Raw genomic sequence first — 15174 nt, 5'->3', positions numbered from 1 at the left:
TCTTGGATTTTTCCAAATGATTGTGGAACATTCCTTAAATCTTAGTACACTTGCATTTGCATTAGCATACTAGCAAATTAAGGCACAAAACTGTGTACTACTTGAAAGCGTATAAACTAAGAAGAATGTTTCCCATTGCTCTTGAAAAATATCTTTGGGCTACTTGGAAGTACAGAACTAAGTAAATATATCCAGTATGCTTATAAGGAGGATTAAATTTATGCCACCAAGTTTTGCAAGCATTATACCTTTCTGAGTATGTATATACTTCCTTAGCTCAAAAAAAACCAAAAACCAAACACACTTAAGAAATGCAAGAAGCACTCAGCATTGTTTATATTTGGATGCTGAGACTTCTACCTCAGCTGCAGGTGACGTGCTCCAGCACTAACTCCAATACAACAAACAAACTCTTCTATACTACACATATTTTGGTCACACATAGCCCTTAAACATTACTACTCAGTACTACTATAAATACACTTTAGAGAGCAAAAATATTGTGAACAACAGAAAAGTCACCTTAACAGAAACAAAAATGTAATGTAGCTACTGACTTCACTACATCTCAATCCCCATATAACAATAATATATACGGCTAATTAACATTCCAGATGCTGTGTTACTTACATTCCCTGTTTCTTACTTGCATTAGCAGCAACTGGCATTCCTTGATCCAAACAAAAATTTAGTTAATTCTCACAAAAATTTTAAGCACCTTAACTCTGGAACTTAGACCAGGATACTGCAACTTGCTCCTCTTCCTGTTTGGGCCCTAGAAAAGAATTACAGCCCCAAAGAGGACACAGCAACAAGCTGTGCCTTTCCTCTCTCTCCTATCTAGTAAGATTTTATTCCTTCTGGCAGGTTTTTTTTTTTCCTGTTGTTTGTGTTTTGCTTTGTTTATATATATATATACATGTACATATATATATACATACAAGGTTTTTATTCCTAGAGGAATTTGAAACTTGCCTATCCCCAATCTTCTGAAACCCACTGCAATGATTTAAAGATATTAAAGGTTAGCATTTCTACTGTGCCTTGCTAAGCCTGCCAGAGGCATACTTCTTTATTTGGTTTGCTTGAACAATTTCCTTATGCCATACAGAAGTAGCATTTTCCTTTGGACACTATGCATGGAATGAACTTTTGCTTAGCATAACCTTTTGTAGGCTTCAGCTGCATTCTGAGAATTATTACCAATTAAAGGAAAAAAAATCAATATGATACACAAATCTAGCACTTCGCATTCTTTAACCTCTCTAAGGTCAATATTTGTTATTTGCTGCTATCATTAGTAAACCTCTTTCTGCTGGCCTAATGCTTTTAAATATTCTTTGGAAAGCCGATAATTTGCAGTATTTCTTAACATGTATAGTCAAGACTTGATACTGGCTTTTTTGCTTCCTAAACAAATGTAGGTCATTGTAAAGGATACATTACTGAATTCTGATGTCTTTGTTCGAACAAAAGGCATGGTTTAAGTAAATCACATCAAAAGTCAGAAGTAGTTACTACAGTAGGGTAAGAAATGCACAAGTAACTCAATATTCTACAAAAGAAATTTCTGGATTTCACTGTTCAGTAAGCACATTTGCATCCAGAATCTACCTGACCTTCACCCTTAAAACAAAGTATCACTTTAAAATATCAATTGCAGAAAGAAATCAAAAAATCTCAAAGTTTGTAATTGAAATACTTGTCAAAACTGTCTTCAGTTTTAAGGCCAACATGTATGACAGTCACCACATTAGAGTGCTGCTGATATTGACATACAGGACAGCGACAGCAGAGTGAGAACACAGCTTAGAGTAGAAGACCTCTGAAAAATGTCACTAACAGTTACTTGATGTAAAACAGATAGAAGCCACAGTCCCTTAAACACTATGTGCTCTACTATTTATGTGTATCCTCAATGACATGATTACTGTGACTGGATATATAATATTTTGCAGTATATGCCTTTAATGCAGATGTAGACATCATTCAAGATGGTACTCATATATACAGAAAATCAGTTAATTTCAAACTAATCACAGAAAAATATTGCAAATAATGTTGTATAAATGCATAGTGTTTGAGGGGAAAAAATTACTTCATTGGACAAATAAAGTCCCACACATTGAGTCTGGCACTCGCTCATCACTATGTCACTTTCTTTTTGATTGAAGACAGCTCTTTCTGAATCTCACTGAATTTTGGCCGGTTTTCTGGCTTGTAGTCCCAGCACCTCTGCATTATTTTATGTATTTCTTCTGGACATTTTTGTGGCGCTGACATTCGGTAACCTGGTACACAAAAAATGGGAGTAAAATGTTTAGCATTGACAACTGATGCATATTGACAAATATAAAAAGAAAAAAGTAAAGTCCAAGATCATTCCGTTAAAAAAGATCTTCAGGGTAACATGAGGAAAGCCTTAGAGATAAGTAATAAACTAATCAAAGCTCAGGTACCAATGACATTTAATTTGGGCATGGCAGATTGTCAGTATGCTTCTCATCCCTAAAGGCAGCAACCTGCACAGATTTGTTTTCTGTATCTTAGGAAGTAGCTACCCTCTAGGTTTTCTTTGTGTTCCTCCCTGAGGAAATCAATAATAAACATTAAGATGGGAGTAAATTTCTGAGGTACTGAATGCTGCCTTTGCCTCAGTCTTCCCTAGCAGGACTGTCCTTCAGGAATCCCAGGCTCCAGAGATCAGGGAGAAAGTAGGTAACTCATTCAATGGCAAGTCCCAATGGGACGTGATCAGTGGCACAAAGTCTAGTTGGAGGTCAGTAACTAGCAGTGTATCCTAAGGTTCACTGGTACTGTGTCCAGTCCTGTTGAACATCTTCATTAACGATCTGGATGATGGGCAGAGTACATCCTCATCAAGTCTGCAAAGGACACCGAAATGGGAAGAGGGGCTGATATGTCAGAGGGTTGTGCCACCATCCAGAGGTACCTGGACAGGCTGGAGAAGAAAGTGGCCCACAGGAACCTCACACAGTTCAGCAAGGGGAAGATTAAAGTCCTGCAGCTCAAGGAGAGGAACAGCCCCAGGCACCAGGACATGCTGGAGGTCCTGGTGGACACCAAGGGTTGAACATGCACCAGCAATGTGTCCTTGTGGGAAAGAAGGTGAATGTTATAGGTGTTACGAGCTGCATTAAGAGAAGTGTTGCCATCAGGTCGAGGGAGATGATCCTTCCCCCCTGCTTGGCAGTGGTGAGGTCACATCTGGAGTATTGGATCCAGTGTTGAGTACCAGAGAGACATGGACATACCAGAGAGAGTCCCACAAAGTGCTACCAAGATGATGAAGGGACTGGAGCAGCTCTCACATGAGGTAAGGCTGAGAGAGCTGGGATTGTTCAGCCTGGAGAAGAGTCAGGAGGAACTCACCAATGTACATAAATACCTGCAGGGAAGGTGCAAAAAGGACCAGGCTCTTAATAGTATTGCCCAGTAACGGGAAGAAAGGCACTGGGCACAAACTGAAACACAAGAAGTTCCTCCTGAACATCATGAAACACTTCTCTATGATGGTGACTGAGCATTGGCACAGGTTGCCCAGAGAGGTTACAGTGTCTCCATCCATGGAGATATCCAAAAGCCATCTGGGAATAGTCCTGGGAAACTCGCTTTAAGTGGCCCTGATTGAGCAGACAGCTGGACTAGATGACAAACAAAGGTCCCTGCAGACCTCAGCCATTCTGTTAATCTGTCATTCTATGAACTGTTTACCACATGGAGCTCTCTGAGCAGATGACAGGCAGTGGACAGTAAAGTTAGCTGGCACACAGGACTCTACAGCTAAATGCAGATCCATGACTCTCTCCATCTCCCTTTCTAATGCAGAGTATAAATGATACTGGCCTCATGCAACAGGTAAAACAAAACATTCTTACTTTATTACATTGCATGCATATGCTCTGCGTCTGGATTAACGTATCTAACTTCAAGGGAGAATGGCTGGGCTGTTGACACAGCCAATGTAATATGAAACTACTTAAAAATCTTTTCCTTCACCCAAAGTCTCCCCTGCACTTAAGGCTCTTACTGATTGAGTAACTGAGATAGATAAGATAAGGAAGAGAATCTGGAGTGTCTTAGCTGACAGTCCTAAAAGAAGAGCTATTATATACTGAAAATCAAGACAACAGGATGATGGGAGAAATGAAAATTGCATTAAAAAACAAACAGAAAAAAAGGTAAAAAGAATTGCTGATAAGCCAACAGAACTATTTTCCCCGCAGTATAAATAGCTGAAAAAAACATAAAATTCATAAAGATTGGGGTTTTATTTTTAATCATTTAACATTTTTCCTAGCTTAGAACCTATTTATGAACTACTGTGTACTTCATAAAGTTCAAAAGTTCTGAAAAGCCACTAAGGATGATAAAAATAAATCAAAGCCTGGAAATTCTGCTCAAAATTATTTGCTATTTTAAATAAAAGCCTTTTGGTTGTTTTGTATAAAAGAAATGTGGCTTTCAACGCTCAACTAGCTTACCATTTTCTACCAATTCTACATAATTGCTAAATCTTTGCCTGAAATGCTTTAATAGAGAAGATGGAATGACACAGATTTTTTCTTCTGGCAGTTCAGAATATTTATACTTGCATTAGCATAATCTTAAATAATACATTCTGGTCAAGCCTCTCCTTTGCACAGCAGTAAAACCCTCCTCTCTGTCTCACTTTCTAGTTCTGACACAATGAAAGTCAACATCCTGTAAGTCTTCTGTCCTTTAAGTCACTGGTCAGTATATTCTATTTTTCAAGAAGCCTATATATAAAACACTAATCCTTCCAGAAAGCAATTAAAAATATCATATTTTTGCCCAATTTTCTGGATAACTCACATGCTACTTCTTTGCCCTTTTATACTATATGCACTATACCCTTATGCATCTGTGGAGCATTCTTTCACTCGGTACAAATAACTACCTTTCTCAACTTGTTCTCGTGCTTGCTGGTTGGTCATTCCAGGGTACGGACACACTCCTAAACTGAAGGTCTCCCACAAAAGGATTCCAAAGCTCCATACATCACTCTCAGACGTGTATCTCCCTAAGAAAAGGAGAGAAAACCCTCAGCTTAATGTACAGAGACACAAATGTTTCAGATAATTATGGCTCCAAATTTTCCGTAAAGGTGAAGTTACAGGTTATGTTGGCAAGCTTTAAGCAGAACAAAGCTGAAGCTACTAGTTAATACGTTCTGCGGATACCAGTATCCTGTATTGAAAATTAGAAACAGAATATCTTAAGGTCAATATCTATGCATAATATAAGCTAACTTAAAGTTCCACTATTTGACGGACCTTAGTTATTTTTCAAGGAAGTTAAGAATTTCTTTCCTTTTTTGTGTATTAACATACTATTTTCTTTTTGAAAAATGTCAGTTCCTCCTCCCTCCCTTTCAATTCAAAAGATACTTTTTTAAAAATTACATTTCCCAGTTCCCTAATAACGCATTGCAATGAGTATTCTGAGAGGAGCTACAACCAGCAGTTTGTAACTGCAAAGAGGGCCTGGTTTTCAAGCTTTGAGAAATTGTTCTCTGAAAATTACAGTTGCCTCAACTTGCTTAATTATTACCCTGAAGAACTGATGTACCCAATCAGCTAGAGAAAAAAAAAAAAAAAAAAAAAAATCTGGCCTGCTGGTTCCGTTATGTTCAACTATGCTTCAGATACAGCAAATTAGGTAACCTCTCTGTGGAATGAAAGCTTTATATTATGGAGGAAAAGAGATCTTGGACGAGATACTTCTATTGTCGCTGATGGAGTCATATTAAGAAGGATGGATTCACATCAGAAAGCGAAGGCTTCTAGCCCTTTGCAGCAGGATATGTGAAATTATCTTAAAAATGCATATCCAACAATATTTTCAATATTTTTCATGACTGTTTTTCTTGTTCCATACTATTACTTTGTATATATGTCTTTATTCTTTAAATATTTATGAATGTGAATGTATTGTTTCTTCATCTCTTACCATTAAATAAACCAAACTAAGCAACTTCTGACTTGAAGAAAGGAAAATACATGTTAATTACAGTGAAAGTTGGTGATATGACAACTGTTCTGACATCAGAAAGTTCAGTTTACTCTTAAACTAAATATCACTTTCAGCTGCACTACATTAGCTTGTGTGCCTTCTAGGTGATAGACATTCACTATGCTCTTTTTTGTCTACGTATGAACTCTCTTCAGAGTTTGGCATCCAGTAATTTAACACTTTTTATTGAAATAATTTAGTAGATAAAAGATAGGTGATTAGGGTTTTTTAAAGAGAGTGCAAGTTCTGTAGAGCTAATTATCTCTTTCGGTATGACATTATTTGGCAGAAAAAACAGGCCTGTTCATTCACAATAAAAAAAAAAAAACACAACAAAACAACAACCAAACCCTTCCACACAATAATTTATTAACATGGCAAACAAGTCAAAATGTCGTACTGGAAAAACATACATATTAAATGTGTGTCTTATTTCTGAGAGACTAGAAAGCAAAAATACATGGCCTAAATATGTAATTTTATTAGGAGCTTTTCAAGCAATTTTTTCACTTGCTGGAAGTGATAGAAATCACATAGCTCCAAGCAAAAATAACATCATGGAACAGCACTTACTGAACCAAAGGTTTAGTATCACAGAAGCTCTAGTAACATCGGAATTTTGATTATGACTTCAGACACAACTAACTACTCCATTTGACCTAATCTGGCAATTCTAGATGTCACAGCCTGTGTGGTTATTTTGTTTTTGTTTTTTTTTTCTCATTTAAAATCTTTCTGTGACTGCTATTAACCTACTGTGACATTTGAAAGTTGAGTATTAGCCTGCAGAACACACTATCAAATGTTTGAGAGAGCTTACTTTCCAAACACCATGGAAAATCACTTAAAGGTGCTTGAGTATTTATGCATTTTAGGAAACACAAAATAAATAGATGTCAATCAACTATACTCGCCTTTCCTGTACTATGAAAATTAAAGACTCAAAAGTACAAAGTGAAGGTATTGTCACAAAAGCCTGTTTCCTGTTTAATGTAGTACACTGGACTGCATATGGCTATGAAAGATGGATTTCCATGATGTATCAAATAAACTGTATGCATTTCTAAAATAACAAAAGTAAAATTCAAAACACTTTTTGCATTGGAACAAACACCCAGAATAGAAAAAGTGTGTGAACGTTAGCAACACTGATATCTCTTAGAATAGTTGATAAGACATGATCATTACCTCAATACCATGATCATGATCGACTATGATCGACTATGATCTATGATCAGTAGCCCCTCTACTCTGCTCTCATGAGACCTCACTTGGAGTACTGTGTGCAGTTCTGGTGTCCTCAACATAAAAAGGACATGAAACTGTTGGAACAAGTCCAGAGGAGGGCCATGAGGATGATGAGGGGACTGGAGCACCTCCCGTATGAAGATAGGCTGAGAAAGTTGGGGCTGTTCAGCCTGGAGAAGAGAAGGCTGCGTGGAGACCTCATAGCAGCCTTCCAGTATCTGAAGGGGTCCTACAAAGATGCTGGGGAGGGACTATTCATTAGGGACTGCAGTGACAGGACAAGGCGTAATGGGTTAAAACTTAAAACAGGGGAAGTTTAGATTAGATATAAGGAAGAAATTCTTTGCTGTGAGGGTAGTGAGGCACTGGAACAGGCTGCCCAAGGAAGTGGTAATTGCTCCATTCCTGGCAGTGACGGAGCCTTGGGTGACATGGTTTAGTGTGAGGTGTCCCTGGCCATAGCAGGGAGGTTGGAACTTGATGGTCTTAAGGTCCTTTCCAACCCTAACCATTCTATGATTCTATGACTACTGTTATTAATTTATTATTAGCCTTCCAAACGGAAGATCTGCTTTATTGTGTTGTGACATTAACTCCTGCAAAAGCACTAATGAGAAGAAGCATTTTGTTTGCAATCATAAGTCACAACTTGCAATTTCCAATGCACAATTTTTTAGAAAAAAAAGCTTTGAGATAGCAGAAATATTTATGGACACTTCAAATGAAGAATTTGAAACACTTTTTTTTTCTAAGTACTTAACTGAAAAACTGGCTGAGAAAACTACATAATAAAACATGGCATTGTTCATTTAATACGCTGCTTCTTTAGAGCCCACTTTACTTAGAACTTAATTTTCTAGTTTCATATAAGCTAAAAAGCAAAATATAGCAGCTTCAGTTAAAAAAGCTGCAGTTAAAAAAAAAAGTGTGAGTCGGCGACTATACTTTTCTCTAATGCAATGTTTTATCCAACAAGAGTGTTCTAGTATGTTAAAACTTCCTACCGTTTTCAAAGAGGTGCTGGAACAATCACTGCCATAAATAAACAGAACTTGCTATACATTTTGGTAAGAATCATGATTTAGATTACTAACTAGGTAGTCTACTAGAATGAGTCAGTAACATAACCTAAAGTATTATTTTATTGCTGCATAATAGCAATTCTGATCTTGTTGCCTTATTCCTTTTGAAGGCAAACCAGTATTTTATAATTGAATAAGATTGAAATATTAAAATAATTGTAAAAATTATTTATTTGATCTGGGCAGTAGGAATGTATATATATTTTTATATATATTATATATATTACTATGAATATATATTTTATATATATATATATATATATATACACACACACTCAAATATTGCCCATGGTGTAGTCCTGGTGCTTCTTATAGTACTTCTGGTTGTTTTTTTTTTGTTGTTTTTGTTTTTTTTTCCCAAGAAGACACGGGTCTGTTCTTACCATAGTTGAGAGCTTCTGGAGCAGTCCACTTGATAGGAATCTGCTTGAGGCCTGACGATGAGTACACACCATCATCCTCTTGCCGGGACATTCCAAAATCACTTATTTTCAAAATGTTGCTTTCACCTACCAAGCAGTTCCTTGCAGCCAGGTCTCTAAATTAGAACAAAAAGTAAACACCCATATATTTACACATTTGAAACTATTTGAAGCCATTTTAAATGGCTGACCACCTCAGCCAAGATGGTGGTGCCTCTCGCAAAACATTCCAGAAACGGTAAGAAACCATACATGGCAGCTGTGGAAAAGAGGAATGACAGAGGGGAAAAAAAGTGTGAGAAATAATGTCATGAACATCAAATCTGGTGAGAACTAGGGGCATCCACAAGCTATTTTGTCTTGACTTTGTCCCCTGTCCTGTTAAGGAGAGGGACTGAGAGAGTGTCTGGGTGGTTCTGTGGCAACCAGCCAAGGTCAACTCACCACAGGTGCCCTCTGAGGTCACACAAATAAACCTGCAGATTAACAAATCAGATTTGATATAGATTTGGAGAAGTACCTTGAAACATGTTCCCATAATTACAAAAGACATTGAGAAATCAGACAACTGGCTCCATCTTCTCTCTACAGATGTTACCCAGCATTAGTTTCCATCAAAACCAAAAAAGCTACTTAGTGTTACAGGAAAAGGAAATTTGGCTAATGATGGATGAGAAGCTCAGAAAATCAATAGTGTTTCTTTCCCTCCCTCCATCTCAAATACGTTTCATTTTTTTTATATTAGGAGACAGCCCATAGTAATACGTAATAAAAAACCTACTGTGGCTTCTCTACAGCATATATTTGGAAACATAATACATGCTAACAATATATTATTAATGTACTATATGTACATTACATTTCATTGTTTATAATGTATTTCCATCTTAATCTAATAAAATACGCAAAATTTTTTGAATGAAAACAAATGTTAAGCAACACAATTAAATCTGTAACATTAGTAGTATCATGGGCAAAGTATTGTTAAACTAAATTCACGTTTTCAGCTTAAATAGCTAATATGCTCACAAATGGCTTGTATTACGTAAATATTCTAGAATAACTACATTAGCTTTAATGTTTTGTATCAGTGCTATAGCATAGTTCTGAAGTAAATTCCCTGGGCATGTAATGCATGTTCACTGGCTTTGAAGAATGATTTTGGTGCATACAAACTACACTGCTCTTGGAAGCAACCAGTGTAAAAACCTGCCCACCGTGGGCAGATTTTTTTCTGCAGCTTATGCAGAAGAAAGGTCTGAAGCAATGACAGCTTCAAACACTATGCATGGTGGGGACATTCATGACAAAAGACTGGACTATATTTTGTGTAAAGTAAGTCTTGAGCCATATTTAAGGATGTTAAAGCTGGTATATCTATAACTACTTTGATCAACTGACCCATACCAATGCTGCACTATACTATTTGGTACGTAGACAGAGCCTGTGTTAGAGTGTAAATACTGTAACTTGATTTAAGAATTTTAACGTATGTGACTCACATGACTTTTCTGCCACTATGGTTCTTGAGCTTGATGATGAAGGGATTTAAATGCAGTTATTCTTGCAGTTAGAAAAGACGGAACACTTAAAAACAAGACTGAAGTCACAGGCTCCAGCTGAAGATACGCACTAATATATAAACCAGTTCAATATGCACTGTATTACATAGTTTGATGTTCCCATGTGGTATTGTTTGTTGGTGAAAGAAGGAGAAACAAAACCAAATCATTAATTCTTCTATTCAATCTGTAAAAAGTAATACCAAGAAACTTCAAAAATTTTTGCCTTCGGTTCCAATCATACTTCAGTCAATACATTTTTTATTGTCTTAATATAGTCTAGATTTTGTGACAAATGCACATTAGGAGTGGAAAAAGGCAATGAGGTCATATCTCAAAAAAACCCCCTAAAACAACAGAGTTAATTAAAACCTACCATTAAAACCTACCTGAACCTGACCTAGCATTTAAACATGTTGTGAGTCAGATTAAGATAAAGCTATATACTGAACTGTCTTAGGTTTATGCCTCATATGTAAGTCTGATTATTAGGGAAAATATACTGTAAATAGTACACAATGTGATGCTTACAAACATTACACTCGGTTCATATTTTTGTCAATTTTTGTCAGTTTGTATGTGACATTCTTTTGCTTTCAGTCATCTAGAGGAACTGTTTTTCATCATTGCTGAAAATTTACAAACCCACTTGCACGAAAACCGAACTGGGATTTCAGAAAGTTGGTAGAGATTTTGACACTATGTTCAGGATATATGTAAATTAACAGTAGGTCTTCTGAAAAACAGATATACAAAGTCTCTGCTTCATGAAACAGTGGTTTTCAAGCTGTCTATTAGCTGGCAGTGGGTCACCCAATTACACAATTCAAGCTGCCAGGCTGCACACAAGTGCCAAGGGAGGAATCATGGCCTAGCAATCAGCTAATGGCCCAGAGCTTCTGCGGGTGGACACAACTGTCAAGTCCACTATCAATTTTTCCATGCTAATGGCTTCTTTCTTTTTGTCTCAATTTGTATCAAATAGCGAAACCTTTTCATTGCCATCTCCCACAGGATATCAGTAAAATTTACGAAATAGTGAGCATCAAGCTATTAACGCAAGATAGAAAAGAATGCATTATGCTAGAACTTAACTTACTAGTAAAGGTACAAAGAGCAAAATAAAAGTACTACTGCTGGATATGAGTTTCACAGTATTAACACCTTTTTCTCCCTTTAGTTAATAATCTCATATTCTCGAAGTTGCAATACTATGTACTACTTTTAATACACCACCTGTATTAATAAAGCCATTTGAGAACTTAATACATTTACTTCTGACTTAAGCAAATTTGCTTTTTTTACTCTGTGTAAGGTAGGCTCTTCCTCTCACTTAGAAAATATTTCAGATGTGAATTTCTTTCTTTTTACTCATAGTGTTTTAAAGGGACTTGTATAATCCCCCTCTCAGGTAGTTTTCACAGTTCTTGTGAGGAATTAGTTCTTGGACAACACAGAAACCACCCATGGTTAGCAGATCCAGTGATACTTAAAATCTTGCTAAATCCCAGCAGAAGTTACTTAGCACTTTTAATAACTTGCCGTTCAGTGGAGTGAAACAGTATGAGCATAATTTCATTCTAAGTGCTCCATCACCAGTCACTTACATACACTGTAGATGTCCTTTTTGGGTTCTTTTTTTCTCTGTTCTCTTACTTGTAATTTATTCAAAATGGCTATTCGACTAGCACTTATTATTTCATTCCCCAGGGTAATAAACATCCTGAAAGCTAGAGTATCTTGTTAGCGTTTCTGCTGCCATTTTAGATGTTTCATATCCTCAGTGATTTGTTGCTGAATTTTCCATATTTCCTCATGTATATTTGCAAGCTTAAAAGTATTTCTGAAAACGTTACACTGAAGGCTACAGCTGCATCAAGCTTTTAAATTTTTATTTTTTTATTTTTATTCTGAGGGTTTGGTTAAGGTTTTTCAAACAACTTTTTCACTGTTTTTACTCGTGTGAAACCTTATTTAAAAGGATGTTCGTATTTTTCAGTATAAATATAGAACTACAGAAAAATGCATTTTGATCCCTGTGATTTATTACAGAATTTATAGCCAGAATCTGAAAAAAAGGCATTTAAAAATGTCACCTCCATTGCTTTAAATTAATAGCTAACATTTAATTTTCTTCCAGTTTCCAGGATACTAATTAATTTCAATTTGCTACAAATAAAGATCTCTAGTATAACAGTGTTAAGTGACTTATAAAAAGGCCATTACATGTTAACCTTCCACATGAAATATACACAAAAGAGTAACATTCAGGTATGTATGACAGATGACATGAGTGAGGGAAAACAAGATGGGCTTATGACTGAAAACAGCTATGAGGTGTCACTATTACAGATAATTTCAGTGTTAAATACTTAGTCAATCATAACACTTTCCAGACAGCCTTTTAAAAACAAAAATAAAAACCCTAAGGATAACAATGCTCTACTTCTTTCCACTAAAACCAACTATGTTCTATTTGTTTTCTTTTCTTTCTCCTAAATGTTCCTAAAACCACTATCTTGAAGAAGTACCTATACAATTGCATGGAATTAGGTGCTTTCTGCTTGGGACATTAGTTTTTGTTCTCATAGAGCATTTGCTACATGCTGCAGTAATTCCACGAAATCAGTATGTATCTTTAACAGAGAAAATGAGAAAAAAAAATAAAAATCCCTATCTCACATTTTGAAAGCTGAAACTTAAAAAATGAGGCACAAATTACACTAGGCTGCTACAGAACAAGTACATTGTAAAAGAAAAGCTGACTCTCAGAATTTAATACCAAGATTATGTAAATTCCTAGTGCTATTAGAAACAAATGCCTTCCTCCCAACTACTCAGGAATAAAAATTAATATATAAATTGGAAATTTCAGCCTTCCAATACCTAAAGGGGCCTACAAGAAACCTGGAGACAGGCTTTTGACAAGGGCCTGTAGGGACAGAACAAGGAGGAATGACAGAGAGGAGACTGAGATTAGACATTAGGTTGAAGTTGTTCCCTGTGAGAATTCTGAGGCCCTTGCACAGGTTGCCCAGAGAAACTGTGGCTGCCCCATCCCTGGCAGCATTCAGGGTCAGGTTGGACAGGGCTTGTAGCAACCTTGTCCAGTGAAAGGTGTCTGCGCATGGCAGGCGCTGGAACTGGATGCCCATGGCAGGCGCCGGAACTGGATGATCTTAAGGTCCTTTCCAACCCAAAACATTCTAAGATTCTATGATTGTATGAAATTTCATTTTTAAGCACTGGTGTGCAGTGCCTATAAACACAAACAGGACATTGACCAGGAATCACTAATATAGTTAGAATACACTGAAACTTCAAGAGCTAGCGCATGAGACTTTTGCTAAAACTCCAATAGCCAGTTAAAAGAGGAAGTAGAGGCTAGAAGCTGTTATCACCTGGATTCATGTCTGTTAGTAAAGACAAAAACCTCATAAACTTTTCACTAAGGATACTCTTATTCCCCCTCTCCACTTCCTTCCACCATCCCAAAAGAACTACACAGCAACTAACATCTCATGTTTCAATGGAATTCCATCAATTAAAGCAAATCAAAACAAGAGAGTAAACCACTCATTACTAAACCAGCAGGACAGACTACCTCACTGAACTAATTAACCATTTTATGTCCCCTCTCTGGATCATGCAACTAAAACACTCCTAGGTAATAAAAGCCAGTGATTAGTTAGTGAACAGTTAGGATCAGTTTATCTCCTCTATATATTTAATTCAATGAAAATAGTCCATTACCTGATCAATAAGGAAGGGGTAAGTCTACAAGGGAAACTGTTGTTTTTTGTGGACTGTAAGACACTATCCTTCAAACACCTGAGGCAATTTCCAGTGGTGCTGAAATCAAAACACACCTATTTCAGAACTTTCTTGATATGTATATGCTGCTGTATGTGGAGAACATAGAAAACAGCACTTGGCTAGTAACAGACTGGAAAAATATTAGAGGATCAGAGAACAACCTTCCATGCATTCTGGGTTGTCTTCCTTCTTTACACTTTGTTTTACTTATTTCTTCATATTATTTTAGCTACCACATGAATACTAATGAAGCAATATTAACTACAATGCTAGTAATTTCTCTCAGTTCCTCATATAATGCAACTCCATCTTTACAGATGAAAAGTATTAGGAAACTGAGAAAATCCAAGTTAGATGAAGTACAGATTTCTCAATAATGCCAGGTGTTCTGCTTGCTAGCTGTAGTTTTGGACATTGCTCAGTTCTTCTGAACTGTAAAGTGAATAATTTTCCCCACCTCAAAGCATCAGTGACATGCAATTACTCCCTCCAAAACACTTTGTAATTATCAGATGATGGACTTAAAAATTTTGCAAAAAGCACTTGAAAAAAAAGTACCAAAGCAAGTCCCAAATCATTGTATTCAGTGGCTGAACACAAGTATGAAAGCCACCTTCTAGCTAAAAGCGCACTTTTTCTGTGGAACCTTTAGCCTCTCCACCTCAAAGAGAAAAACGTATTCTCATTCCAGAAATAGTCTGCATTGCACTGCTCACTCTCATTATCATGATAGTAAGTGCTACCAATTAAAATGCTTTATAGCATTGTGAAGAACATATTCCTGTGAACTAAGGTTAGGAGGATCACAATAACTAATGGGCAAACTTCCAGTAATAAAGGCAGAAGAAAGGAAGAAAACATAAAAGCATAATTAGGCATAAGCATCTAGATTACTTTAACACACACTTTAACAGCATGGCTGAACTAAAAATTGGTTGGTAAGCTGGTAAGCAAAGGATCTGTGCATAAATATACAGATTTCTCCAA

The 15174-nt window shown here is 36.5% G+C and overlaps 1 protein-coding gene across 2 annotated transcripts in view; it reads right to left on the bottom strand.

The window, feature by feature from the left end:
* Positions 1-922: 922 nt before the first annotated feature.
* The window catches only part of FER (FER tyrosine kinase), a 148064-nt gene continuing 133812 nt past the window's right edge, over positions 923-15174 (bottom strand). For both annotated transcript variants that reach the window (XM_061478706.1, XM_061478707.1), the window contains exons 18-20: positions 8771-8925; positions 4943-5065; positions 923-2291 (exon numbers count right to left, since the gene is read on the bottom strand). In XM_061478706.1, coding sequence (XP_061334690.1) covers positions 2149-2291; positions 4943-5065; positions 8771-8925 — 421 coding nt within the window. In that variant the 3' untranslated portion in view covers positions 923-2148. The remainder of the gene's footprint in view (positions 2292-4942; positions 5066-8770; positions 8926-15174) is intronic.

The sequence above is a fragment of the Pezoporus flaviventris genome, unplaced genomic scaffold (genome assembly GCF_033815535.1).
Source record: "Pezoporus flaviventris isolate CSIRO_AGI_PZ_B2104156 unplaced genomic scaffold, CSIRO_AGI_Pfla_v1 ptg000130l, whole genome shotgun sequence".
Classification (NCBI taxonomy): domain Eukaryota; kingdom Metazoa; phylum Chordata; class Aves; order Psittaciformes; family Psittacidae; genus Pezoporus; species Pezoporus flaviventris.
The sequence above is the reverse complement of the archived record's forward strand: the minus strand, read 5'-3'. Positions and strand labels throughout refer to the sequence as shown.